Below are 27,514 nucleotides of genomic sequence, written 5' to 3' on the forward strand. Positions count from 1 at the left end.
CCATGGAATTAGCGGAAATACATCTGCTAATGCCGAAAATCAGAAGTAGATGCTTGAATAGCGGCGTTTGCGAATAAAAAGAGAGGTTTTTGTGATTTATTAGTGCTTTCTGCCTCACGCAGACTTGGTTTCATCATTTTTGTCTCGTAAGTATATGTCAGTTAAATTATGTTTGTGAAGCCTGCTTGCGTAACAATGAGCAGCAATGTTGTGTTAGCGTAGCAAACGTGTCTGGGGGGAGTTCATCGCCAGACGGGTGATTTGTTGTGGAAAAGATAAGCCTATAGTTCCTCTATTATCCGTCTTTTGGATTAACTCCAGACTGGACTAAAAGGGCAACCGTAAGATGTAGATTAGATAGATGAAAAGAAAACAAGAACGAGTACTTCGAAAACAGCGACTAAACAAGAGGTGTTTCAGTCTGAGTAAGTTTACTTGGGTCAGATCTATAATCCTAGTAGTGACCTTTCCATGCCCGCCTGTGTAACAACACGAGCACGTTGACCTTACGTGATTAGGTTCAATGCTTATTTGGCTCGACTGAGACAGAAATTTCATCAACCCCTCGTTCACAGTGGAGATGGCTAGCGGGCTAAGATATGAGTTGGACGAGGTGGGCATTTTCATCGCTTTTAAAATGTCTTTGTTGTTTCAGTTGCTTCTCTTCTTCCTCTCAGGTAGTGCAGCATATCTGGAGATTTCCCACATCTGAGATGTCAGCATGCTGCTTTTGGCAGGATTGAATACATTTCATCAGATATCTTGGACAGGCAGCACTCATCGCAGAAATATTTTTTTCATCTAGGACAACTAACATGTTCAGTGACAGCGGAGCAAACCGGATTGGAGAATATAATATGTACAATTTAACGTAAAAGCGACCAGTGCTTACTGCAAATGGATTATTGTGGCTCATTAATGTCTTGCTCCAGATAAGTCGTTTATTGCTGAAGTATGTAGGAGGGTAGAGTTGACCAAAGACGTCGGTTTCACCACCAAATACCAAGAAAAAAGGAGACTTTGAAGAGAATACACCGTGGAGCTGTGGGGTTGCACCACCAGCCCTTGAAGATGCTTCAGACCGGCAACTTCTCACTGGTGCTGCTGATCCAGCTGACACTGTTGGCCTATGACCTCTTTGTCAACTCTTTCAGTGAACTTCTGAGAGGAGCAGCTGTCATCCAACTTGTGCTTTTCATGTGAGTCACAGAGCTCTGTGCTGATGAGATTGAATTATTTTATAACCGATTAACAAACACATGCACAATTTCTCAAATTTTTTTTTTTACTACATACAGAGTTAGAGATATTTGATGTCATCTTTCATTATATGAATTGAGATCTCTAGAATTTGATAGATGTTCTAACAATGTGCATTTTTTTGTGTTTATGTCACTTGCTTTTCTTGTTTTTAGTGCATTATAATGAATGTTACTGCTAAATTTAATAGGTTAATAAGTACTAAAATGTGATGGTTACATTAAATATTTAACGTTTTCAGATGCAAGTTAAGCCCTTGTTTATTAATCATCTAATTCTTCTCATCTAATGCCATAGACGACTTAAAGCCCAGGCTTATGCTGATTTAATACTAAAAAATCTATTAATAATAATAAAATAATACTTTTATTCCTGAAAGGTTACTCTTTGTACCATTTATGTGTCATTTATTAAGTGGTTGGTTTCTGTTACATAGCCAGTTTTCCTGACATCAAACATTTTGCACTCATTAGAAGAATTCTTGGCTGTTACACAGACAGCGTCTCACTTTAATGTCTGACATGCAATCTAGTTTTTGTCGGTATGATATCAATAAAAAAGAAAGCCGTACTTAAAAAAATTAACTATTAAAAAAACTGTGTTTGCAGCATCCAGGACATTGCCATCTTGTTCAACGTGATCATCATCCTCCTGATGATGTTCAACACGTACGTGTTCCAGGTCGGCCTGGTGTCGCTGCTTCTGGAGAGGTTCAGGGCCCTGCTGGTATTCTCTACTCTTTACCTGACCCTTAGCATCTGCTTCCACTGCTTGGTGCTGGTATGCTTTCAAACTGTTGTTTGCAAATTAGAAGTCATATATGAAGATCCATCTTCTGAGACTTTTCTTTTTTCCTCCTTTTTGCCAGAACCTAAGATGGCTTAATTCAAACAGTTTTGTTTGGACAGATGGTCTCCAAGCTCTTTTTGTTTTTCAGAGAACAGGTAATTGGCGAATTAATTTCAGAGATACATCTCCCACCCCAGCTATTCTGTTGTCACTGACTAACTGTGCTTCTTTCTGTTAACAGCGGCTGTGTTTTATTACTACTTATACAAACGTACAGCAGAGTACATGGGAGACCCGAGGCTGTACGAGGACTCTCTGTGGCTGCGTGATGCCTTCGCCAGAGCTCGTCAGTGAAGCAGAGACACTTTTTAAGAAACTGTGGAAAAACATATCACTGGGCATCACTAGCTAATCCTTCCTTTGGATAATTTTTTTTTAACCCATTTTTATATTTGGAAATCCTTTCACTATTAACCATATCTAACAAAGCAACACTGACATGTGTGTGTGTGTATATAAATATATACACATATATATATATATATATATTTTACACACAAATGGAACTTAATAACTCACAACAGGGATGAAGCAAAGTGTCAACCGCTGTTTGTTTACTGGCTCTTTGTAGCCAAGAAGCTGTGGGTTAAATGGTTTACAGTGGCAGGTAAGCCAAGTGTGGCTTGTGAGTATCGTATTAATAAGGATGAGTCAGTTAATCTATGTGGCCTAGTAAATCAGTTTGGGTTGCAGACAAGACTGCAACACACTGAGAGAATGTTTTGAAAATGACCAGGTGTAAATGCAGATTTTGCCTCGTAGAACAAGTTCTTTTTTTTTTAACTTTTTCAATGGGTAGCTTTTAGAAGAGCATATGCTCATAGTTTTGTTGGAAAGCAGGTTTCCCCTGCAGTGAAAGATCAGGTGGTCTCTTTTGCCTTATGTAAGATTAGTATGTGCTGTTTACACTGTTGTTATTTTAATAATTCAATTTTCACGTGAACTCACTTTTCTTTATTTGGAGATCTTTGAATTGTGTCTCCGCTGCTTTTATTAAATAAGCCATCTCTAATTCCAGTGTAATCCTTTCATCTCGGGGGTATTCAGTATTATCCAGGAGACAAGGTGAAACAGACTGCTCTATTTTTAACACAAAGATTAATCAGGGATTGAGGGTTTTAGGCGCCACTACTGAAACACACCGCGAATAGCCCCGTGTGTGTCAAAATAACCTTGGATTTCTTAAAGAAGTGACAGGTTACGTTCCACCTCAGGTCTGGGCAGATCCCAACACATCAACACTTTATATAACTGTAAAATCTGTTTCATTATGGGATGTGTTGATTATTGTAAACACTGAAGCTGTCAGGATGAACAAAGAAACACACCAAAGGTTGTACAAATCCCCTTTACTTGTGAAACAAAATCCAGAGTCCATGTGATCCCAAAATATTGTCAGTGCAGTCCAATTAATCCAAAGTCCAGTTCATGTTGTGTGTGATGTCCTTTGTTACACTGGAATGTGTCTTTCATTTCTTTTTTTTTTTTTTAAGTCAGTCACCTGAAACGGCAGAAAACAATGAGTGTTGATGGTTTCAGCAACTCTAAATTAAAACTACTGCATTTTAAAAAAAATAAGGACAGAGTTTGAATGTACCTTCATACATATATCCCAACCCAGAGTAGTAGGAACAGCACACCAAACCCCATGAAAAGTGATGCCACGAGGGAGATCAGCAGCTCTTTGTAGACGTCCCGTGTGTATTTTGTTGATGTCACCTCATAGCTGATGAAAAGCTAAGGCCAACTCAAAGATTAGAGTCTTTGTTCTATTTTAAGCCTAATCTCTTATGCAGCACTGCTGAATATAGTTATGCAACCGGTTTATTATACATGATGTACTGCCTTCATTATTTAAAAAAAAAATTGTGACAGCTCAATCTAAAATTAAGATTTTTAAAATAAACAGATTGGATACCACTGCTTAATTGGCATGAACTAGATGTTTATCTAACATCAAAAACTACTTCTTTAACAACCACTTATTGCAAAAATCCTTAACTCATAAAGTCAACATTAAAGTTTGATTTATACAGTATTTTTCAAAAAATAGCTGAATAAATAAAAATATTCTTATGGCGTAAAATGCTTAAAAAGTGAACATATAAACAGGGTGGTTGGCATACATTAATTATCTAATTCCACTCACCGGAGCCTCAGTCATTTACATAATCTCTATATCATCTGATAAAGAAATCTAAACAGACTAATGAAATGAAATCAACTTGCAAAACAAACAAATGGGTAATGCCATGAGACGCACAATAACATGTTAATCGTCCTTGCATAACATGGCTTGATTCACATCCTGCAATACTTAATTTTAGACATATTCCCTACCCCAGTTTGGGAGACAACCTCTTTATTTAAAAAAAATTAAAATAAAAATAAAAATCAGGCTTGCAGCTTTCTTTTCATAAAGCTGGTAGTTTTGCTAGATTGTTTGACTGTGTAACTGCTCATTATTTACGCTGATATAGGCTCAGAATACTGAGCTGTTTCTACCCCACTACTCTGTGTTGATAACAGTCATCTTTCCCAAAGTCTGTCCTCTATGCTCTCCTCTTTTGTCTTCCTTCCCCTCAGGCAGTCGACAGCTGTCCCTCCCTAAACCTAGTTCTGCTAACGTTTCTTCCTGTAAAAAAATGGGTTCTTCCACCCCAGTGTCTCCAAGTACTGGCTCACAGGCAATCATCTGATTATTGGGGTTTACTGTCCAATGGCATCGACTATGAAAACAAGTTCCAGTATGAAGTTTTGTTTTCTTTAATTACTGCACTTAGTGACGACTTTGGCCAGCTCTGATGCAAGTTAACTTACAGTAAATCGACTGCAACATTCAAAAATTAAAAAGGATACACGAAGAACCAGGCGGTGAAGAACATGCCGATAGCCAGCAGCACCACAGTGAGGTGGGGGAACACAGCCGGGTTCACCGGGCTGGTGTATCTGGTCATGGCCTCGAGTTCCTACAGCCACAGAAGAAAAACAAAACAAAACAGAAACAAGCCGGCACAAGGGTTAAAAAAAAGTTGTTGCTCTAATTCACACTCCAGCCATAATACAGAGAATCTTCAAAGGAGTGCTGCAAATGAGCTAGTATCTCATTTAGCTAACACATCGGCTAACGTCAATGATTTTCACTGATAACAAGGTTTCATATAAAACTCATTTTTTACTGGTTCATTGCAGAATCACATTCAAAGATAAAACGTCTATATTTAAGAGTCAAAGTAAATTAAATAATATTAAAGCTACAGTTGCTACCATTTTGTAATGAAGCGGAGCTCCTGCTGCTGCACAGATGAAAAGGCCACGTACTGACTAACACTTCCTGGTATCCTGACGCACAGATGACGTTTAAGGAAGGGGACATTCTCCCTGCTCATTTTAGCCTTTCAGGCGCTTATTTCTTTGAGTGTGTCTTTCTCCTGGAGTGTCGATTTTCAGGTCTACATGTCCACTCTACATGTGCCGAAACTGTCATATTCCGCTATGCTAATCATTTGCTGGATTTTGTTGTGTTGATTGCCAGCTACCTACCTGCTACCTACCAGGCAAATTTCAGGGTTGTGGTAAAGACTGTTCATAAACCGTCGACTGCCATCTAACGGGCTGAATGAGCAGCTTTTTTTTTTTTTTTTTTTTTTTTTTAAGCTCACCGTTTGTTTCTTTCTGATTTATCTCGGGTTAGTAGCTCGAAATTTCACAGTCACTTAGAAGTGAGGGGAATTTTCAAGATACTTAGTAAGTGAAAATAATGAGATAATAACTAAAATGATTCCATACACATCCATAGTGGTCTTATAGAGCAGGTAGACTAAACAGCATAAAATGAAATAAAACCTCAGGAAATGTAATAGTAAATTTATTTACTGCATGCATTTATAGTGTTACAGCATATTTATTGACAAAAGCTTTGAAAATGAAAAGTAGTGATATTAATGTAGTCACTGAGCTTTAGTCTTTTGCGTTTTTTTTGCTTTACACATGGGCCTTTTAATATATGCATGTTTTAATGTTTATCAATCATTCCTTGGCTCCAGTAGCTGAAAGTTAATATATTATTGATATCAAAATCAACTACAAAAAAAACCAAACAAAAACCCCCCCCCAACAATATGCTAAAAACACACCCGATAAAAAGGAGCATTGGTAGTGACAAAAAAAATGAAGCTATACAGTTACAAACAACCCAGTTCTACCAAAGTGTCTGACACCAGTCTGGTGCACTGGATACAGCAAAAGCCTTTTTCGTATATATATATATATATATATATATATATATATATATATATATATATATATATATATATATATATATATATATATATATACACAGTGCAAAAAGTGCTACAGTGGTTTCATTATGCTAGCTGGTGAATTATAAATAAGCTAAAATAATACCATATACCCACTGAAGTCATAATAATTATAGTGAAAGCATGTACAGAATTTTCATATTATTACAGAGTCCATAAACTTTATCTGATGGCTTTTCCTATTTAATATAAATGTGTTTTTTTTTCTTCATAAAGACACATACGGGACAAGGATTGAAAAGCAAATTTCAGTAAATGCAACAAAACCACAACGTCTGAAGTTAAATGGAGATTTCCTTTGAGACAAGTGAAGCTAATACAAAACAAAAACATAATACAAATCAGTTATATCAAACATATTATCACTGCATATACTTAGCTGTATAAGCAAAGGAAAAATTGTTTTAAAAAACATCCAGAAAAACAGAGGAAAGAGTCCAGTGTATAGAATCCAGTTTTATATGTGTGTAAATGAATTTCCTCGTAGGTTTGTGATCAAGGCATTAAGACAAGAACTTCCAAGCTGGAGCAGCATCTCAGCTACAATGTACCGTTTTAGAGAAATTGATTGGGCATGCACATGAAATGACATATTTCATATTCATATTTATTGCCTTACCAGCATTGTCCAGTTAGCAAGATACAGTGTAAGCTATTCCAGTGTTTCTTGAAATATTGTCAGTGCTGGACTCAGCGAGCTCTCAGTGCATCATGTTATTTTCCTGTGATTTCTATGCTTTCCGGTCTTAACATATTAAATCCTCTAAGGAATCTGCTACAATGTGCACAGCTCAGAGGTTTTGAGGTGTTTTTAATGCATTTAAGAAGCAGTTTCTATGTAGTAATAGGCATTAACATGTAACAACTTGGTGTTTAATTCAGTGTCACGATTGAGACAGAAATGCCACAGAGTGTGCACACCTCTGTGCACGGCTTTTAGTCAGGGGCTGCATTAGGATAGGCAGTACAGTTAACTGCTGCAGACTCAGCACAAAGCCCCACTGCAGACACTGTGCACTACTGAGGTATCTTTTCAGTGCTAGCTGCAACCATTTACCGTGGCCTTCAGCAGATCTCCTCTCCAGTGTATAAAAGTATTGAAAAGTATTCTTCCAAACCAGTTGTGACTGGTTTTGTTGTACATACAGATCCATAGTGTATGTTTGCAGTGCCTTCTGTTGTAACATCGTAGCCTGGACTTGATTTAGAAAATTCTGCTAAAAACAATGTTACGGCTTATATTAGGAATGGAAGACATAGTGACGAGTAACAAATTTAAAAAATAAAAATTGTTGAGCTATGAACTAAGTGCGTTACTTTTACATTAGCAGTTAACAGTGGTACGACGCAGTTTTCAGTTTCAGTCATCAACAGAAAAAAAAGTCATATACAGTGTTTCAAACTCCAGTGATCACAGCAAAAGGAGATGTCTTAATGCATATACATATGAAAGGGACTACAGTGGTGGTACAGTAAATCATTTGCTCTGTTTGAATATCTTTAAAATAATGTACAATAATTAGACAAAACTTGATCCCATCATAACCGCATACAAATGGAGAAATATGGTATACTGTAAAGGGACTGGGATGCATCATCTGCTTCCTCACACGCAGCTGCTTTCTATGAGAAAATGGTAGTCAGAGTACGGTGTAGATTTTCCTTCAGTGTCACAGCTCACTCTGTCACTCTGTTAACAAAAAAGAGTGTAAGAAAAACAGAATTTATTACTCACTTCTGACTTTACCAAAACAACCATGAACAGATTACAGAACGCAGAAGAGCATCCATGATGACTGTATGTTTTGGAGGACCAGGTTACTCACAGACAGGGAGACACGAAAGTGATAGGTGATGTCCTGGTAAGGCAGCACAGGCACCGACCACAAGTGATGAGTCCCCTTAGAGAGAAGCAGAAAGAACATAGGAATATCTCATTCAAAAAATGAGAAAATTACAGTAATGTAGGAAATATTTTGTATAATATCAGTATTATATAATTAGGGCAGCATCAACTGACAAAACAATGAAAAATATTTTCATTATATGAGAGATGAGGAATATATAAATGCCATTAAGTACCTTTGTTGATGTACTCTGTTCATTATAGAGCTGTGTTTCTGTGTGGTTGGGGCATAAACGTCCCTTGGTGGCTCCACATTGTCGTACCCACAAGCTGTTTGTAGACCTGTGTTGGTAAAGCTTTATTTTATCTTGGTCTTTTATTTCCTGATAATCTCCCAACAATATCTCACATGTTGAACGTTGAAAATGTAAATGTGCAATTTGAAGCTTAATATATGAGAAATTATTTCATGAGAAAGCAGCTACAGTAGTTCCATCCATTAGTTTGTAGTTAGTACCAAACCCCACAAGTCTTTCTAGGAAACGTAAAACATTACTATGAATTCATTTGTTTATAAATCAAAACTTTGCTATTGTTATTGCAGATGGCGTTTGCGTACTCACGTCATGTGTAACGTGATTTGTGACATGGAGGAATTTCTTTTTCCATGAAGTGATACCGTGTAGCTAGAGATGAGACAGAGAAAAGGTGCATTAACATGCAACATTAATAATGCAAAGTTGTAATGCACTGATAACGTAACACTCCAGATGATGAAGCGATACTGGGTTGATAGTGACCATATTCCCAACTCCAGCCATGTTAGCAAAAAAAAATAAAAATAAATCCCTACAATAGGGTTCAAAAACATCCAAGGCACAATAAAACTGTTCTTGTTTCTTTCTTTTTAGTGTTTAACTTGTTTTTCATAGTGAAAATGTACACATAACTCTACATTAGAGTAACCTTTGTGTGTTTACCTGCAGCTTTTGGCTGTTGCACAGTTTTGCAGTTTGATTTCTTGGTTTGTCTCCATGATATATAAGCTACTGAGAGAGGGAGACAATTTCACTCCTGAAAAAAAGAGGGAATAAAATAGCATTAGACGCTAAACTAATAGCATTCCTTTGTACAGCATGCAGACAATTTTTGTTTGCCATCGTCAAACAAAAGGCTTTACTGTGTTTGCATACTGCATATTATGCGTGTCAAGAAAGTGCTCTGGCTGGGCTGTGATTTTTACCCTTTGTGTGCAGGCTGCGTTGTCTGCGTGGCAGTGGATGCTGCCCACCAGGAAGACGGTTGATGGCTCCCGCTCCATCCGTCTCTTCAGGGCTCGGCCTTTTGGACTTGGCAAAATAAATGGGTGCTGATGTGTGACTCAGACGGTTTCTGTTGTGATCTTTGTCCATTAGTCTGGACTTGGCCTTCTTGTTAATCAGGCCGGGTGTAGGAACTAGGCTGCTAAAAGCTAGAGAGGGAGAAATAATAAATGTGTATGGACATTCAGAAACAAGACTTTTTTCACATTACCAGAGACTTTGATACCTGGTGTGGATTGGTTGTTACTCATTGTTGAAACAGCAGCTGATTGGTTGTTTATGGCTGTGGTTGAACAGCAAGCTGCAGGAGTTTTGAGGAAACAGAATGAAATCAGATAAGCAAAACTACTCACACTACTACTTAACAGTGAAAGTTGATCCCGCGTGGTCATTTGATAAGAGCCTCCACTCACCTGGTGCAAGGGTAGTGGACAATGGAGTATCTGGACCCTTGCGGGAAGATCCCACTTCAGCTCTTGACCTGCATCAGATTCATTGGTACAGGAGGAGGACATGGTTTAGTTCAAGTAATGATACACTTAATGTAAAAGACAGTTTAAGAATGCTTAGTTATGTGACTCATGATCTCCTTTCAGACAGAACAAAAGAAACGCCCTACTAAGCAATCAAAGATAAGACTGAAAGAGCAGATCAGGAAATTTGAGTAGTAGGACTGGGTGTTGATTGTGTACCATGGGCAGACAGGTGGACAGACAGTTATAGTGGCAGTGAAGATGGGCATCCAAGAGATGTAGAGAACACAGGAAGGAACATAGCTACAGAAAGCAGGGACAGATTATATAGAAAGGCATTAACAAAGAAGTGAAAAATGAATTTCATTTTACTACAAGGTGTTTGTGTGTTAAAAACACATACCCATCTTTCTCAGTGACATCTCCTCTGTGGTGAAGAGTGAGTACATAAAGGACAGACATGGAAATGACACTGTGGACAAATAAAGATCCAATAAATCAACATCATCATATCATGTATCCGTTTTTTATTGGCCCACTCATAGACAATATAAAAAAGATGGGCGTTGCATCTGCTGTTTGACTGGTTTAAAAACATTCGCATTGTTTATAATGGTCAGCAGGGGGCGACTCCTTTTGTTGCAGCAAGAAGTACAGTTACATAGAAATTTATCAGAAAATAGCTCTTTTTCTCACTTAATTTATGAACTTGGTAAACATTTTGAGTTTATCATCTCAGTTGGTAGTTTCAACTCTGATTTGATTCAGTCTTATTTGGTTTGAGTGAAATACTTTTAGAGTAAAATACATGACAAAGCGAAGTATACTTTAAGGTATAGCGTATTAAATCACTGTAATAAGAGCATGCATTTTTCAGAGAGATCCACCACTTGCTTGTGATGTTTAGAAAAAGGGGAAAAAAACAGCCAAAATTCTCAACTTGAGGCATAAAGTTGGGGCTTGAACAAATGGATGATGAATGGTGTCTATTTCCATCTTTTAAATATAGTCTAGGGTTTAATGTCCCCTCACCAAACACATTATCTCCTCTAACCTGAAAGCCATGACCACAACCAGTGCCAGGATGGTTCCCTGCATGAACTTCTGACTGATGCAGCCCTGATCTGGAGGTAAATTCTGCTATAAGCAGATCAGATGTAATTAAATGAGCACATTTTACTTCAAAAACAGAACAATAACAACAATAACGAAGGGAGAAAAGAAAACACTAGTATCATCACGCACCTTGCTTCCTGGGTTGACTGTCTTTTTCTTTAGTGGGCCACTTCCTGTCCTGCTAAAATAACTTCCTGACTGGCTACATTAACAAGAAAAACACAAGTAATTTCTTTAACCTTTACGGTCATACTGTCATTGTGTGATAATGTGTAAATGAATTTTTCTTACCTGACCGTGCCCCCGCTCACGGTGCTCTTCATGCTGTCAAAGCGACGCAGTTTGGCCAGTTTGCGGCTCCAACGCTCCAGCTCATCGATACGAGTCTCCAGGTTGTCCGTCAGCTTACACAGCTCCTTCACCGCTCCGACGTTCTCCATAAAGATACGCTCCTTTGAAATTAGAGGAAGCAATCAGAGTTGATGGTAATGACTTTGAGCACGGTACTGTATGCATGCCTGAACTTTCATTACCTTGTTGACAACTAATAGGTTGGAAATAGTTTCTCCATTTGCACACACCACATCACCCCCCTCTTTCACTGCCTCAGGCAAAATTTGTTGAACCTCTTGAGCAATCACTCCTGCAGAAGGATACACCAAGCAAGCCCTCACAGATTAATGCAGGATATACTTAACAATGGACTTATACTAAATGAAGACATTGAGATGATAGCATGATATACTGCACAAACAAATGAGATGCTGAAATGCAAGATTTAAACTTGTACAGTTTTTTTTAGGAAGTTTTTACCAGTCTCTGCAGTGTTCTCTATGCCCACGGTGGCAGCAAACTCAGGCTTGTATTGATAATGGACCAGCCTCATCTGAGAAATCCGTTTTAAATTGTCTGTGGTGTCGACCTACACGCAGACAGAATGTGCAGATGGTATGAAAACACAACGCTAACGTTGCAGATGAAGAATACAACATGACATGACTTGGATGGCATGATTCACGATGGTGTGCTGAAAACACACAATGACACGCTGAGAGTTTTGAGGCACACATGTACTGTGAGTGCCATCCTGACCTCCTGGACATTTTCTTTGGCCCTGATGTCAGATGGGTGCACAAGGGAGCCCATGACCTTCAGGTTGCCATGGACAACGAGGGCCTCGTCCGGTCTGTCTGTATTGACACCCACTCTCCCGTGGTGGTAGACGGAGTCTGGCAGTTGTCCACGCTGCCACAGCACCTCGTTGTCGCTTTCAAACTGGCCTGGGTTGGATGCCTGTCGCAGAGAAGCAAAGAAGGAGATACAAAGAAAACGTGTGATTGGGATTTTGAAAATGTTATAATAAAAAAAGCTTTTTTTAAAGATAGATGCAATGCTCCAAAAAACAGGTTGACATTTAGGAATATATGCTTATTTGCTTTCCCGCAAACAAGATAAGAAGATCCAAGCAGACGTTTTCTAAGTGAGTCATTATAAAATGATGACTCTGCCTTACAACTATAAACACTTTTCATTTGTTTACATGGGCAGGCAACACATCATACAAACAACCAAAAGTAACCGAGCTGTTCCAGTTCTGTATTGCTGCTATGCTAGGCTAAGCTAAGCTAACCGGCATTACCGTGCAGAGATGTGTAACATCTTCTCATCTTGCTTTTTGCAAGAAAGCAGACAAGCTTATTTAGTGTTTAATAAGTCATTGTCTAACAATAAGCAAATGTACGTGTCACAGTCAAAAAGCTCTTCTAATATTTGCTATCATACTTTGTAATCATATGCTTTACAAATCTACCCAGATAGCATACATATTAGATATGTCAGGATTACCTTTGCTACTTATAAGTCAATTATATCAGTGTCAAATGTTGTAATGGCCTGATGTGCCTACGGTCTGGCTCATATACAGTGTTGTGCAAAAGTCTCAAGCCACCCCTCATTTTTTATATTTTTGCTCTCTGTCAAGATGGACCCATTCTGCTTCAATAATACTGAGATTCAGACTCTGGGGAGGTCGATTCATGACAGACTGTGATCGTGGTCATGCTGAAAAAAGAAGCAAGTCAGAGGCTTTCTAGATGGTATTGCATGGCAGATCAAAATCAGAGAGATTTCTGGATTCATACTTCCATCAATTTTGACAAGTTCCCCAACACCGCTTTCTGAAATGCAGCCCCAAACCATGAGTTTGGAACATATTGCTGAAGATTTAAAGATTCACCACTCCATCAGACCTGTTGCCATTGATTTTTAGTCCAGGTCTTGTGTAGTTTAGCGTACCTCAACCTTTTCTCCCAGCTTCCCTTTCCTAAGAAGGCTTCTTGACATCTTTTTACTGGGGTCATTTCTGGTCAGGCTTTAGTAAACAGTAGATGGATCAGTATATTTTTTAAGGACATGACTTTAAGACGCTGTTTATATGCTCGAGACCTGCAACTTATTGTTTTGTCCTACAATTGTCCAGTTTTCATACATTTTTAAGAACACGCTCCACACCATGCTGAGATGTGCCAAGTTTTTGTGCTCTGTGGAAATCACCTTGTTGGTGCAAAAATGTTATTTTAACCCCATCAAACTATGTTATTTTTGGCATTTTTTGTAAAATTGAGTGAAGAAATAGAAACAAATGATCTGTTTGGTAGTGAGTGCCTAAAGATACAATTTAAAATTGACACACCACCGGATCTTCCCTTCAGTTAGGTGATTTTTTTTAACACGTTATAGGTATGTGTGTGGCTTTACAAAAAAAATATATTATTCTGAAAATATCAGGTACAAAGACTCGAACAAAAATGAGGGGGGAAAAAAGCCAATGTCATAAGAATGCTCAAGACCACTGTCACAAACTGGGTAAAAGTAGGTGATAAGGAGAGAGTTTAAATATATTAAAATATAAAATGATGTAATAAACATAACCTAATCAAAACTTCATCAATAGGTTGTGTCAGGTGGAGTAGAAGAGAGACTGAGCAGTTCATCTGGGCCAGCTTTTATAGCCTGCAAGACACAGGTACCCTGCATTAGCTGATGGTTCTCCCATGGCAGCCAATCAACAGCAAGCCATGGCTTTCATGAGTGTGGCAGCGTCATAACAACCACTTTTAAAAAATTACAAGAAAGTCTGTCTCTTTGGAAGCAAAATATAATGAAATGAGGGTTACTGTTTAAGGTGTGGCTGAATTGAGATAGCAACGCTCATCACTGTCAGTAAAGGCTAAACGTGAACCACAAGAGAACCACATTGTAAGCAAATATTGCTATCTGAGTAGGTTAATGACAACACTGTCACTGTCCAGCAAAAACAATTGATTTCAAAATTTGGGGATTTTAACATTTTAGATACATTCAAAAGATATAAAACGTGATGAATTTAAAATGCAAGCATAAATCCAGACTGTTGTACTTAGTTCATGAATAGTAGGTTTTTAAAAAAGATATACAGTTGTTACAAGACAGTAACAATGCGCTTTGTTTCATAATATGAACTCTTCTAAACAAAAGTATTTGAGGTGTAATGAAGATTACAGGCATGCAGATAAAACTAATGGAAAGAACAGAAAAGAGAGAAGATGATGTGAGAAATAGTGTATTACAGAAAGGTGTGCATAGCAGACAAAGAGTAAGGTGTCACATTCACAAGGGATATGATTGTTGTAGGAAGCAGACAGACATGGCCAGACGTTACCCTGACGATGATCCTCTCAGACACATGAGCAGCCACAGTGTAGCTCTGATTGTGGGACTGTGCATGGAGCGCCACCACCAGCATGAAATACCTGGAAAGGCAGAATAATCCGAGGTAGATGTGACTACCCGAACTTGGCCTGTGAGCAAAGCGTGTGGTATTTTTACGTGCAGTGGCTTTTCACCTCTGATCAGGGTTTGGCTTGCCCTTCTTTCTCATGTTATTTGCTGTGGTCTCGCTAAAATGGAGCCGTCCCACTGTGACCTTAGTGACCTGATCTGAAGGCAAAGTGACACTGAAAGAGACAAAAATCAAGAGATTATTTAAAAATGAAAAAACAAAACCACTACAGCTATTTACTGTTTCTCAATTAAAAACCTCAAACTCACAGGACTGGCTTGAAAGGTCTCTTGCTGCGGTCGGACTGCGACTGCTCCACACTGATGGACTGATTCATGGCTTCCACCTGGCAGTGAAGGCAGAAATAACCCATGCAGTCAATATACTACAGAACTAATAAATACTATAGCCAGTCACAATACTGCTGCCTCGATGTTGCCTTCACCTTTACTCCATTAAGTTTGAGATAAAAACAATCAATGGGCTGCAGTCCTTCGCTTGTCTTGACATACTTGGGATCTCCAAGCATGCCGATGTATACCGTGACCTGAAAATGGTTCTTCTTCTGGCAAACAAAAGCATCATCAGCTAAGGAGAAGTTGAAGCCTTTGTCAGCGTCAACACGGTAGGTTGGCATCGGGCTAAAAGCAGGGAAAGAGAAAGCATCTTAACACTAGGAACACACAGGAAACTTCATAGTTTCCGTATTTTTATCACTAAAGATAAAGACATGCACGTGGATTTATCTGTCCTTAACATTAATTTTAAATCAATTACACTGTAGCCTAATAAAATTGGTGTACGTATTTGAGATTCCTAAAAGATCTGAATAAAAAAAAGAACTTCATAATAAATGAAAAGACTCTTTCTTTGTCTTTCTTCTCTGTTTTAAGTAGGCATGGTGTTCTAAAAGTTGTGATGGTCAACCAGGTGGTTTTGATAACATATCTGAAAGGTCTAGTGAGTTCATTCTAACCCTCCTCCCTACCTATACTTCTTTTTATTTTGGCACTGTGAGTGCATAAGAAGGTGCACGCTAATTTTTTTCCCTATACCCCCTCCTCACGTTGCCTTTCTAAGCCGAAACCCTGTGCTCGTCACTCCCCCGCACAGCTCACCACTGAGGAATTTAGAGGCCTTTTTTGCAACACTCCTATTCCTTTGGCACTCCCGCTATACACTTTGTTCACATTATCCATTTAACTAATTAAGACTCCTCTCATTTTTGAGCCTCTGTGGGGGTATTTCTGCTCTTTTCGTTCCAAATAAACATTACAACGTGTGCAAGTGAACTTCCACCCACAGCTCTTTGCAGTTGGCATCATATAGCAGCGTCCACTTGTTCTGCTGGTGAGGTTGCCACTTAATGCACTGATAATTTGGGTCCAGGTAGGCATTGTCTGCATCCTGCATTAAACCTGTGAAAAACAGTTTGAAATGTGGGCTATTAAAGGGTGACCAAGGACTGTTAATAATGTTCATATCTGTTCTGTAAGCGTCTATATCTGTGTTAGAGTTTAAGGGCAGTGGAGAGAAGGTGAAGTAGAGGAGGTGAGGAAGGGGGGAAAAGAAGATGCCTGCCTACCTGGTTCTTGTTTGATGATACCTGTGAGGATTTGGGAATTCAGGGTGCTGTTGGGAGAGTCAGAGTGCTTCCTCTTCTTTGCTTGATGAGCAGGAACACTGCTGTGAGAGAAAGAAATTGTAAAGATTAGCCATCATTCTCTCTGGGCAACGCAATCCCCCCCAACTCCTCAACCCTGTGCATCGTCATGACTCACTCTTGACCCTGAGGGTGCTGAAGTAACTGATGAAGCATCTGCGTCTGCTGCATGTCTCCACTTCCGCTTGCAGCCGGTCCAATGGCGTACTGGGATATCATGGGCTCAGGCTTCAGGTACATGTCCCGATGCATGCTGGGATAGTGCCCGTGTGGTGGGAGAGGCGGCGTTGGAGTCATGTGGCACATGTTCTCTGGAGTCATGGTCCTGATCATGTGAGGATCTAAAAAAAAACCATTGGGAAAGGAGAATTATGGTTACATTGTTCTACAAACTGTCGGCCCTTGTGGCTCCTTTTTCACACTCAGAATGTAAATTTCCTCCTACATATCAATCCTCCTGTTTTGCATTTCTTTCTGTAGTTTATTCTGCTGTCCTCCAACCTTGGCTAAAGGTCTTTTTCTATTGTTTCAAACTGAAGGGGTGCCCATCAGATAACACCATTCCACACCTTTTTCACTAATACCAACACAGGTGTTTGAGCGGCATAGAAATGTGACTTTGGGCACGGCCGGTATTCAGCTTGTACGCTGAACTGAAAAGTGCACCTGAAATGAACGTGTTCAGAAAATGTAGAATATTAAAACATTAATAAATACCAGACCCCAGCTTCCTTTAGTGTCTTGTTAGGTATCGAATTGTTTGCAAATGAACTCGAGTTTCTGCTTGTTCAAACACACCAAACTGATGACTAACAGATATTGACTCAGAGAAGTTTAACCTGTGTAAACCTTTCATATTTTCTCCCACTTTCTTTGATTTAAAGCACCACTTCTTTTCCTTATTATTGGAGCTCGTTTGACTTTTCTCTTTTTAAGGAGAGAGAAAAAACACTTGTTACTCACCATTCACCTGTTGGGGAGAGTACGGTTCTGAGCTGGAGTCTGGGGGTGACTCAGGTAGTGTCCTAATAAACAAATATAAAAACAAATAAGGTAGTAGATGTTACCCTCACAAACTAACAATAGCAAGATTTTATAATCAGAGCTATATTTAAAATTCTACCGTGCTAGAAATCGTCCCCATGCATTCTTCTTGTTTTCCAACTGCCATTATATCTAAGGCAGAACCTGGGATCACTCTCATGTACAAGCCCTTTACACGAGATGTGTGTGTCTGAATTTTTTTTGCAGGACGTAATTTGACTCTCTTTCTCTCTGGCTGTTATCAGTCTCCCTCCCCCTCTTGAGCGTCTGAAGCTTTATTTGTTCAAATGACGCTTGATTAAGTATTGATTGCATAATGGAGCTGTAGGTTGTGAGGTGCCAAGAGCATCTAGGATCTGCACTCCTTTTCATCAACTCACGTTATGTTTTGTGTCCTCCCTGTACCTCTATCCATCTAACACCATGCTATTGTGCTCACCCTGGAGCGTAATGGCCCCTGTGCTCAGGTTTGACGTGAGCCTGCTGCTGTTGCTGGTGTTGCTGCTGCTGTTGCTGTGCCAGACAGGGGTAGCCGTGTCGGAGGCCCAGCGATGGACCTGGGGGGTAGGCGTTCTGGCAGCTAGGGGGCCCAGGTGGAGGGGCTCCTTGGCGTAGTGGAATAGGGGGGCTCACACCACACACCAACCCTCCAGAGGAGGACACTCCTGCTTGGGGAGATGAATAATTTGGTCCTGGGGTGCTGTGGACCTCTGAGAAACAGCTGGGAGAAAAGAAGAAGAAAAAAGGATTAGCCTTATCAGGAAAAACAAATTCCTTTGTAACAACATGATCTGATGTGGTTGGCGGATGTTGTTTTGACGTTGCTGGGTTGGTTCAGAGTCCCTACTGACATGTCAGCACTATCGTCCTCCTTGCTGATGTACTCTTCCAGGATACTGGTGTCGATGTTGGCTGGTTCCAGAGAGCTGGTAATATCATGACCTGTGGTGAAGGCAGGGTTGGGAACATGGAGGGGAGATAGAGAGCATCTGGGGATTAGCAAAAGGAGTCTTTCAGCAACTTCACTCAGTGCCACGAGAGTTGCGGTTTCCACATAAGCCTGTGTTGTTACCATTCCCTATCTAAAAACATAACACAAAATGAACATTAAAACATATTATAAACTCAGTAGAGCATGTGATATCAACACATTCATGGATTAAAAGGTCGTTATGTTTTCTTGAACATATAATTGAAAATCGTGGAAAAAGAAGAGCTGTGATTGGCTTTTAAACAATTTAAACATCATCATTTCAGGAGTGAGCAACTAGGATCTGGTAGTTATCATTACATGCTTATGATTCAGTGCCACTAAGTGGTTACACATATAGACTGGAATGGTAAATGGATAGCATGTTTCTAATCTTACACAAAGCAACTGGAATCACTTTACGTCACCGTTTCAACCTTGGACAAAATCCTTAGAATTTTTTTTTTTCCTAAACAGGGAAAAATTCTAATTTTGCTTAAGCATATAAAATCAAAGGTTTATTTGTTTAAATAATTAATCTTTAATGCAAACTGAATGTGTACAAATCAAGTCAATTTAATTTAACCAGACTGCATTAATGTTTAATATTGTACTTCTGTAATGAAATTACATGGAAAATTTACACGCAATCAAAATTTTGGGCATACACTTGTTTGAGTATGACTGCAGGATTTTATTGTCAGTATTTTTCTTCTTTGTTGAAATTTAAGTTCATCTTAAAGGTGAGTTAGAAACACATTTTCAATCATTTCCAAATCCTTATTCCAACCCTGCGGCATTTTTACCCTTTGAGAGGCAAAGCCTCACAAATCCCAAACACATGACCCCACCTAATCTTTAAAATGCCAATATGTAGGACGAGCACATTCTTATGGATATATTTAGAAAAGAGTAAACCAGGTTATAAAAACTGGCATTTACTATGTCAAACAGAACATTCATCTCGAGTGTTACACGAAGGTGAGACTTTCGCTAAAGCTGTCACTAAAATTGTCCCAAACTGTGCTGGGCACAGTGTGGTTGGGAGGGGGGCTGGTATAGTGGGTGGTCAGTGAACCTCAGACTTTCTTTCTCTTGCTCATTCTCTCTCTTTCTTTCACCCCCCCCCCCCCCACACACACACACACACACACACACTCACACACACTCACACATACTCTTCCTCTGATAGATTAAGCAGCTACTCAGTTGGGAATGCAAGGAATTTTTGTGTTAACATTGGAAAATGTTTCTCACTTTCCTTTTAAAATAAAAACATCTACTAACTTCGTTCAGTTTACCTGAAACCAAACGAAAAGGTCGCTTTATAGTACTCGTGCCACAGTTTCTCTGAACCCACTTTAAACATTTTGACTCATCACCACAGACAGTTTATTAGACAACATTGTATTTTGAATAAAAACCCCAAAGTGTACAGCAAAAAAAAAAAGTTATAAGTCTTAATCATTAAGGCAACAGACTAAACCGCTGGTCTCAAGCTAATCAAATAAAATTCGACAGTTTGACATCATAAATCCTTATGGTGCACTATTTATGATGTAAACTGTCTTGTTTTCACTGGGAAGAAACAGATGGTGAATGTCTCCTAATACATGCCAGTGCAAAGGGAGAAAAGCAGGATGGTTCCCCTTAAATAAGATCCAGATGTGCACCCCACCCAAAGAGGCAGTAAATTTGAGCTGGCAGGACTGATAAGAAAAAATTGAGAGATAGAGGGAGAGGGGAGGGCAGATAGATGGAGGCTAAGGAGAAAGGGGAGAGAGGGGGGCAGGATGGGCAGAATGCAAGTTTAATGTCTAAGGGTTCTAGCTATAGCGGAAAAACAGAGAGGAAAACTGAAGGGAAAATATGAGACAGACCATCTTTCTGCCCAGTAGAAACCGATCCCTACCAAACAGAGATGCGACTTAAATGTATTTATTGAATTATGCCTTTGTCTCTAACATAACATTTATGGACTTCAATTACTTAAATCTGCAGTTATTAGATTTCTTTTTCACTCAGCAGAAATTTAAATAGTTCAGGAATACAATAGTTGGATAATGTCAGCTTTTAGGGTGGCATAGCAAAAGCTTGTGGGCAATTTGAAAAATCATTGTGGCCGGTTAGATAATGTAGAGCTAATATTTGCTCTCTTTCTGTTTTGGTCTCTACCAACTCTTTAGTTCCTCCACTTTCACTGAAAGTCTTTGTGTTAAAAAACAGAACAAAAAACAGCTATCTGCTCCAGCTGACAACACCATAAGTGTTGCAGCAGTCCAGTTAACAGTAAAGCAGTGGAAGAACAGCTAAACAGTGAAATCTCACAGGGTTAAAGGGAGCTATATGTTTCAACCTTGTTTGTCCATATAAGCAGCGACTTTAGAAAATAAATGGAAAATCACAGTTAGCTCCATTTATCACTGTGTTGAGAAGAAGGTAAGAGTAAAATCTTTGCAACATGCGATTCAAACCTGATACAACGACTGTGACTTAAATAAAGACTGGACACCCGATAGAGACACCAGTACAACAGCACAGGTCTAAATATTGGGGCTAAAGCAAGAGTAAAGTTCAGTTATCGTCAGACAAGGATGTCAGGAATTGGAATACACTTTCACTGTTGCAACTTTACCCCATCACTTTGTGTTTTACTACTAATAAAAAATGCACCGATTATTAAATCGCTTTCTCTTCAGTTGTTGTGAACTGGATGTATACATTTCCCTGTCCTCCATGTTTTTCGTTGTCCAGCTGTGCTCAGTGAGGAACAGTGAAGTGATTGTCAGTCCAACTTCGATACAGACTCGCCCTTTGAGAGATTAGGGGCTGAGAGGGATGTGTGTGTGTGTGTGTGCCTGTGTGAGTACGCATACGCGTGCACATGTGAACACGCACTTGTTTTTATGCTCATGAGTGTGTGTGTTTTGCCACCATTTCAATGCCTTGCTTGTAAAGACAGAGGACTGAGTGTGGGAGAGCTTGTTAATCACAGTTTCACTCACAGCATTTGGTTAAACGCACAAATTAAAATTTTCTTTCCATTTTTTTTTTTTTTTAAATTATACCTCCCAAGCTGCATCGGCATCACTTCCCTGTGTAAAATAGGACAGTGGCCTTGGCTGAGGTTGTGCTAAGTCAAAGCATCATGAAGTTAGAATCCCGAGTCACATGACCTCTTCAGTTAAAGTGTCATGTTACTCAGGTGTTTTGTTTTTGGCACCACATCAAGGTTACTCATCATCCTCTTGGGTCACGGTCTTAACATCTTTCCAAACTATACATTTATCATCAACAGTGTGAATCGACTGGACTGTTTTTCCATTACATGCAACATCTAGATCCTTGAACAGAGATTCCTCCTCAGTTTTTCCCTCCTTTTTCCCTAAACGGAGGGCTCAAGGGCACCACTTCCAATTGGAGGACACATATGTAAACTATTATCAAGGTTAATGACAGTTAAGAAAAAAAGCAAACGAAAAAAACAATTCTAATCTTCAACAAATTTTCTAAACGTTATTGATTTTCGCATCCAAATGAGATTTGCATGCGCTTGCATGAACATGTTAATAATTAAACACTTAGTGAGTATCTTAACTAAGAGTGAACAAAGTCCACCTGATTAGCAAACAGTTGGACTACAGTGAACTTGGCCGCACATACGCACACCAAGAACACAACGCACGATTAACCAACAATAATAATTACAGTAAAAAAAAACTAAAAAAAACTTTTTTTTAACGAGCATTAAAGTTATATTTGTAGAAAGTATTGATTGCTAGAGTCTGGATTTGGGATTTCATTGATATATAAGCCTGCTTTTAACAAAAAGGTTCTCTATTTATCTGTTTTTCACCGTCCCATTTGAACTAGCCCCCTCCCCGTAAAAATCTATAAAAAAAACCTGATGCATTCAGATAATGTCAATTTCATCCACGCGCACAGCCTAACAATAACTCAGCTGCTCTCAAAAATGCAGCTCAAACTAGAGACATGGGGATAGCACCTACAGATTACAGTTAATGTGTGAAATCATCAGTAGAAGGCGTTAGACTAGCTGGACATAACTCTAAGGTTACTGGTCTTCTCTATTTGTTAACATGACAGAGTTACCATTAAAAGAGTGCAGAGCATCCCTTGGACACAGATATTATTGAGTGAGATGAACAGAAAGCCCCCTCATTGGGTGCAGACTAACAAGTTGAATCTAGACAGAAACAGAGCGGACAGAGCGGCTCAGAGTACCTGCACGTAGCCAAAGCATGTTGAAGTCCTTGAGTTGAAAACACCTGAAACAGAAGATGAGAAGAACAATTCCTGTCTATTTTTCACATGTTTCCCTACTCGGGCTAAAAAACCTTTCTCCTGCAGACCTGAAAGCCGTAGATTAGAGTACCTAAATGTATGTGTGTGTCATACTGTGTATATGTTCACGTGTGTGTGTGTGAGAAAGGCTGTTATAATGAGGATTATTTCCCAGTCATGAGAAAGGGCTGTACCAGGCTACCACACACAGCCCTTGTCGCATACAAGCACTGGTCGCACCGGTGGACCTGGCTCAGGAGATTATAGGAGTAACACGGCTGGGACCGGGACACAGAGAGAGAGGCTGGAAAGCAGCGAAACACTGCAACTGTGAGGTCGAGGGTCAGTGCAAGACAGAGCTACAGAGCATGGCGAAACAAAGAGGGAGAAGACGCTGAAAAGGGGAAAAAAATAGAGGAATAAAGATAAGATGCGGAGCAACGTGTAGCAGACGATGAAAAAAAAAGGTTTTCTTATGATAACGCGTTTAGACACAGAGAAGTAAAGAAGACCTCAGTTATTGCTTACTAATCAAATATGGAAGATGCAGTCTAAACATCCAATAAGAAGCAGAGTCTTCACAGCAAATTTGTTCTGTTAACACTATCTGTTACCTGCCTGCAAATTATTGCACACAAACATGAACTTAATCTCCTGATGTCGAGTGGAGCCGTAAACAACATTCGCTACCTGAGGATTAGTGGGATGGCAGTTTGAAGTGAAGGGAGTGGGGCGGGACAATGAAAAATAGAACCCACTTGTAAGCGCAGTAAGCCTGGCTGCTCAAAAACAATAAACTCCTCAACCAGCATTTCATTGCTAAATCCATGAATCAGAGGAACCATCTAAGTGACAGCCTTCTTATCCATTATTCACCGTGACTGTGGGAGTACTGCGGGACTTAGTAACCCAGGTCATGGATTGCTCTTGAACCAAGAAAATTATTAATCCACCTTTAGACTTGTTAAGTGGTTATAGGCTCAAAGATTGTTTTTTTGTTTTCATTATTTCATTATTTCTGGCAGGTACAGAAATAACAGCATCCTCCATCTGCATGGGTACGTTTGAAAGTGATGAAACTGATTTGTAACCAAGTGCCTGGAAAGCCAGCAGCATTCATTAGCAATATTTTTATATCACTTCATCATTTGTGCCCTTTTGTTCCAAGGTTCCAGCTTGTTAACTGTGTGAACTTGCTGGGTTTCTTTATTTTTTGTGACTGTAGACTGGATATCTTTGTGTGATTGTGCTGGCTCTTTGTGTCATTTTGAAAAGAAAGTAATGAATCTTTTAATTGGGAAAATATTTTACAAAAAATGATTTGATGAGTAAGGTAGGCGTCACTGATTCCTCTGTGTAGGTGCAGCTACACAGGCCCGCTAACACGCCTTGTAACGTCAACTGGATCCACACTTTTTTTCCTCCCCACCATATTTCGAACTCATTTTGAGGCTGGAAAATCTCACACAGATGATTCAACCAATCGTTTGTTTACCTGATGGAGAAACCCAAGACAACAGCAACAAATGTTACTGTTAAACGTTGCGCTCACACACGGCTCGACTTCGAGTCACTATAGTGAGTCAGAGAGGAGAAGGTCAAGTTTTGAGGGGGTTGGTGCTTTCGTTGGGTTTTCCCTCAACCCAGCCAGTTTCTCTCCACCCTGAGCCTGCACTATCTCACCTCCTCGCCCTGTCTGCTAACTGTCACTCTAATGGAGTCAGAGAGAAAGAGAGCGAGAGGCCAAATACCCGAGGAGAAACACCAGTCTCACCTCATTGCATTTAACAGCTACCAGGGCTATGTCAGGAATGTACATTAAAGTGAATGTATACATATTTCACCATTACAACAGTTTACCTGGTGCTGAAATCCATTATAGAGCTGTGTGTGTGCGTGCACGTCTGTTTGTGTTTCAGGCATGACTGAAAGACCCCAGCTTAATTATCTCATGTATTCAGATTTGCAGATTTTCGACTTTCACTCCACTTTAAAGTCAAATCTTCAATTCAATATCAGACGAACACTTGTGGCATCAAAATCATAAGGGGTAGTTAGGAGAAAGAGGACAATAAGCACGTACTTTATACTTCTCATGAACAAGTTGACATTTTAGCCCAAGCGAGAGCGGCTGAAATAAAGCCAAAGTAAGAACATCTCTCTTACTCCCAAAGCAAGAATGTAAACACACTAAATTCCTCTCAGAATGGCGAGAAACCTCTGACAGTCATGGATGGCTGTGTATATTTAAGTCAGCACTAAGTGTGTACTATAATAAAGTGCTAAGCCTCTTCACAGATAACTTGTCATGTAGAGTGTTTTTGTATATGTGCACCTGACGCTCCCTGGAAAAGTTATTTATTCAATTAAAAAACAAACAAACAAATTGGTAAAGTGTGAATTTGTTATGTTGACTTATTTTTTTTTTCCTTCTGTTGTGTTTCTTTTTTTTTTTGGTCTTCGTTGTTCTTTTATTATTTACACAAATTACACAGTCACTCAATACACAGGGAAACTCTTGTAATTTGAATAATGGGGTTTTCTTGTGCCACATGTGATGAGAAATTTCAGAGAAGAAAAAAGGCTCATGAAGTCAGGCAATTACTCAAATTGCGACTGAATAATTGAACTCAAGACAGGCAGCTCAACCCAGGACGTCAACGTCACAGCAGAAACCAAACAAAGAGAAACATCAGTTTAGAAAAATAAAGTCTACCTGCTGAAATTACACGAAATACAAGTCTGAAGACTGATTTTGTCCAAAGCCTTGCAGCATAACTGCTGGCTAACGTGACACATTTGTTTGCAACATGATGATCGCGTCTCTAACACCAACAACACACACACCGTGCCTGCAGCACATTTACAAAACACAACATTTATCTTCACTTGAATTCCTACCCTTTCAACCCTCAACCCCACCCTCCTCCAACTCATTTTTTGCTCTTAGGATTCCCAGTTTTACTTGATCTGTTCCCCATCACCAGCACTTTTGCCCCCACCTCCTCACCCACCGACCCACTCTCCCCGAACCCGTTAACCCTCCTGAATTTTAACAATATAAGTATTATTTTTTAGGAGGGCAGCATATAGGAAACATTTACTGTGAAAGAGAAACTTTCTCATATGACCACCCAGTCTATCATCTCATGTTAACCACCTGCCGTATCCGGTAAATTAAAACAGCGGAGGGGTTTTTCACACTGATGCTGTGCGTAAAAGTGGAATTAACAAAAAGAAATATTCAAAAACAGATCGGCGCTTATTTTCTTCACGAAATGCAGTTTTCTAGAAGTAAGGTCGGGTTATATAAATTTAAAAAGACCACTTTTCTCTGAAGTTTTAAGAAGAAACTTTATAATAATCAGAAAGTCTTACCTTCAAAAAATCTCTGTAACGCTTCTGTTTCATCTACCACGTCCTGGTCCATCCTAGCGGGTCCCACATAAAAAATCCATGAAAGTCTCCCCTTTTCCGAACGAAATCAATTCGGATCGGGGAAACATTCACACAAACATCCCGGACTCTAATTTACAATTATCGCGACCTTTTTTCTACTTGCGCTTCAATCCACCGTTTGCGAAGAACTTCTTTCCTCCTGTTCAAATAATCAAACCTTGGAACTGGATTAATATTCTGTATGTTCTTCGCCGTTTCAGCTGAATATAACTTTAAAGCTTTAATCTCGGTCGATTTGTGTTTTTTTTTTTTCAATTAAATTGTCACTAAAAGTCTCTGTAAGAAAATCATTAGAAACGTCCCTTTAGTCGCGCCTTCCCTTCAGCTCCCACACGCTTCATAGTAATGTTTGGTTTGCGTTCTTAAAAGCGATCTGCAGCCTCCTGGGGGACACTGGGAGAAAAAGTCGACGGTTAAATGAAAAGTTAGAAAAGAATTAAAAAGGGTTAAAGTTGACTCCCTCAGGTTGAGTCTCTTCCTCCTTTGCCTCTCCCTCTCAGACAGGATGTGAGCAGCAGAGTCGGAGGAGAGGAGCTGAGGCAGGTGAGGGATGTGCTGCTGCGAACATCCCAGGAGAAAAAAAGGAAAAAACTTTAAAGTTTCTGTGAGGACCCAGATACTCTGTGGTCTGTCTTTACAGATAGTTTTAATATGAATTTGGCATTGCTTCACTCTTATTATCATTATTTTGTTTTAACTTGGAGTTTTCTTTTAGTTTCACTATCCCTTTACAAAACAACTGATTATTTCCTTTAACTAGATCTTATTTTTATTTATTTTGTTTCAGTGTTATAATGCTCCTAAACAAGTTATGGGCAATAACTTTAAACAAATCTGTTGTCATTTTATTTTTGCCACTTTATTTTTCTGTGTGTAAAACCTTTTACAGAATCATAATGATTTACTCTTTCTAATAGTGGGCTGGCAGGTACTGTTAATCATATTATAATCTCTAAACTAAATCTACAATTTGTTATTTTGGGGAAAAAAATAAACAGAACTGACTAGACTGAGAAAACATATTTTTTTCCATGATCACAAACAGCACGCAGCTCAGAGAGGGCC

At 39.3% G+C, this 27,514-nt stretch overlaps 3 protein-coding genes across 11 annotated transcripts; 1 reads left to right on the top strand and 2 right to left on the bottom strand.

Moving 5' to 3' along the window:
• The first annotated feature begins 4 nt into the window (after nt 1–4).
• Nucleotides 5–3,687, top strand: tmem138 (transmembrane protein 138). Of its 4 annotated transcripts, none has more exons than XM_004553027.4 (5): nt 5–146; nt 678–1,199; nt 1,869–2,040; nt 2,129–2,204; nt 2,291–3,687. In XM_004553027.4, exons 2-5 carry the CDS (start codon nt 1,072–1,074, stop codon nt 2,401–2,403), a joined length of 489 nt encoding a protein of 162 aa, XP_004553084.1. In that variant the 5' UTR covers nt 5–146; nt 678–1,071; the 3' UTR covers nt 2,404–3,687. The 4 variants fall into 4 exon arrangements, with proteins under 4 accessions (XP_004553084.1, XP_076741948.1, XP_004553085.1 ...); XM_076885833.1 differs by having other exon boundaries at nt 11–146; nt 933–1,199; XM_004553028.5 differs by lacking the exon at nt 5–146 and adding an exon at nt 221–425.
• Nucleotides 3,444–5,534, bottom strand: tmem258 (transmembrane protein 258). Its single transcript, XM_004553029.4, has 4 exons — nt 5,377–5,534; nt 4,969–5,078; nt 3,707–3,835; nt 3,444–3,610 (listed from the first exon to the last, which is right to left on the bottom strand). Exons 1-3 carry the CDS (start codon nt 5,377–5,379, stop codon nt 3,709–3,711), a joined length of 240 nt encoding a protein of 79 aa, XP_004553086.1. The 5' UTR covers nt 5,380–5,534; the 3' UTR covers nt 3,444–3,610; nt 3,707–3,708.
• A 427-nt stretch (nt 5,535–5,961) lies between these two features.
• myrf (myelin regulatory factor) lies at nt 5,962–26,979 on the bottom strand. Of its 6 annotated transcripts, none has more exons than XM_004553023.4 (27): nt 26,369–26,979; nt 18,567–18,657; nt 18,155–18,436; nt 17,635–17,696; nt 16,790–17,012; nt 16,615–16,691; nt 16,312–16,426; nt 15,454–15,649; nt 15,278–15,354; nt 15,073–15,183; nt 14,874–14,979; nt 12,281–12,481; nt 12,002–12,110; nt 11,722–11,831; nt 11,480–11,640; nt 11,318–11,390; nt 11,127–11,212; nt 10,476–10,544; nt 10,292–10,375; nt 10,013–10,080; nt 9,826–9,900; nt 9,521–9,748; nt 9,258–9,351; nt 8,901–8,963; nt 8,514–8,619; nt 8,258–8,332; nt 5,962–8,121 (listed from the first exon to the last, which is right to left on the bottom strand). In XM_004553023.4, the coding sequence occupies exons 1-27, from the start codon at nt 26,418–26,420 to the stop codon at nt 8,038–8,040; spliced, it is 3,078 nt and encodes a 1,025-aa protein (XP_004553080.2). In that variant the 5' UTR covers nt 26,421–26,979; the 3' UTR covers nt 5,962–8,037. The 6 variants fall into 6 exon arrangements, with proteins under 6 accessions (XP_004553080.2, XP_004553078.2, XP_004553079.2 ...); XM_004553021.4 differs by having other exon boundaries at nt 14,889–14,979; nt 16,594–16,691; nt 26,369–26,978; XM_004553022.4 differs by having other exon boundaries at nt 16,615–16,694; nt 26,369–26,978.
• Nucleotides 26,980–27,514: the final 535 nt, after the last annotated feature.

Source organism: Maylandia zebra, linkage group LG7 (assembly GCF_041146795.1).
Source record: "Maylandia zebra isolate NMK-2024a linkage group LG7, Mzebra_GT3a, whole genome shotgun sequence".
Classification (NCBI taxonomy): domain Eukaryota; kingdom Metazoa; phylum Chordata; class Actinopteri; order Cichliformes; family Cichlidae; genus Maylandia; species Maylandia zebra.

Bases quoted from the DNA above. Each gene is read 5' to 3' on its own strand.
- tmem258 (XM_004553029.4), bottom strand. The intron at 3,836-4,968 runs GTATCCTTTTTA...GCTTTTCATCAG, and splicing joins TTCACCGCCTGGTTCTTCGT to CTATGAGGTGACATCAACAA.
- myrf (XM_004553018.4), bottom strand. From the start codon at position 26,420: ATGGACCAGGACGTGGTAGATGAAACAGAAGCGTTACAGAGATTTTTT. The intron at 11,832-12,001 runs GTAAAAACTTCC...ATCCTTCTGCAG, and splicing joins AGAGAACACTGCAGAGACTG to GAGTGATTGCTCAAGAGGTT. The intron at 10,081-10,291 runs GTACACAATCAA...AATCTGATGCAG, and splicing joins TGTCCACCTGTCTGCCCATG to GTCAAGAGCTGAAGTGGGAT.
- tmem138 (XM_004553027.4), top strand. From the start codon at position 1,072: ATGCTTCAGACCGGCAACTTCTCACTGGTGCTGCTGATCCAGCTGACA. The intron at 2,041-2,128 runs GTATGCTTTCAA...CCTTTTTGCCAG, and splicing joins GCTTCCACTGCTTGGTGCTG to AACCTAAGATGGCTTAATTC. The intron at 2,205-2,290 runs GTAATTGGCGAA...TTCTGTTAACAG, and splicing joins TTTTGTTTTTCAGAGAACAG to CGGCTGTGTTTTATTACTAC.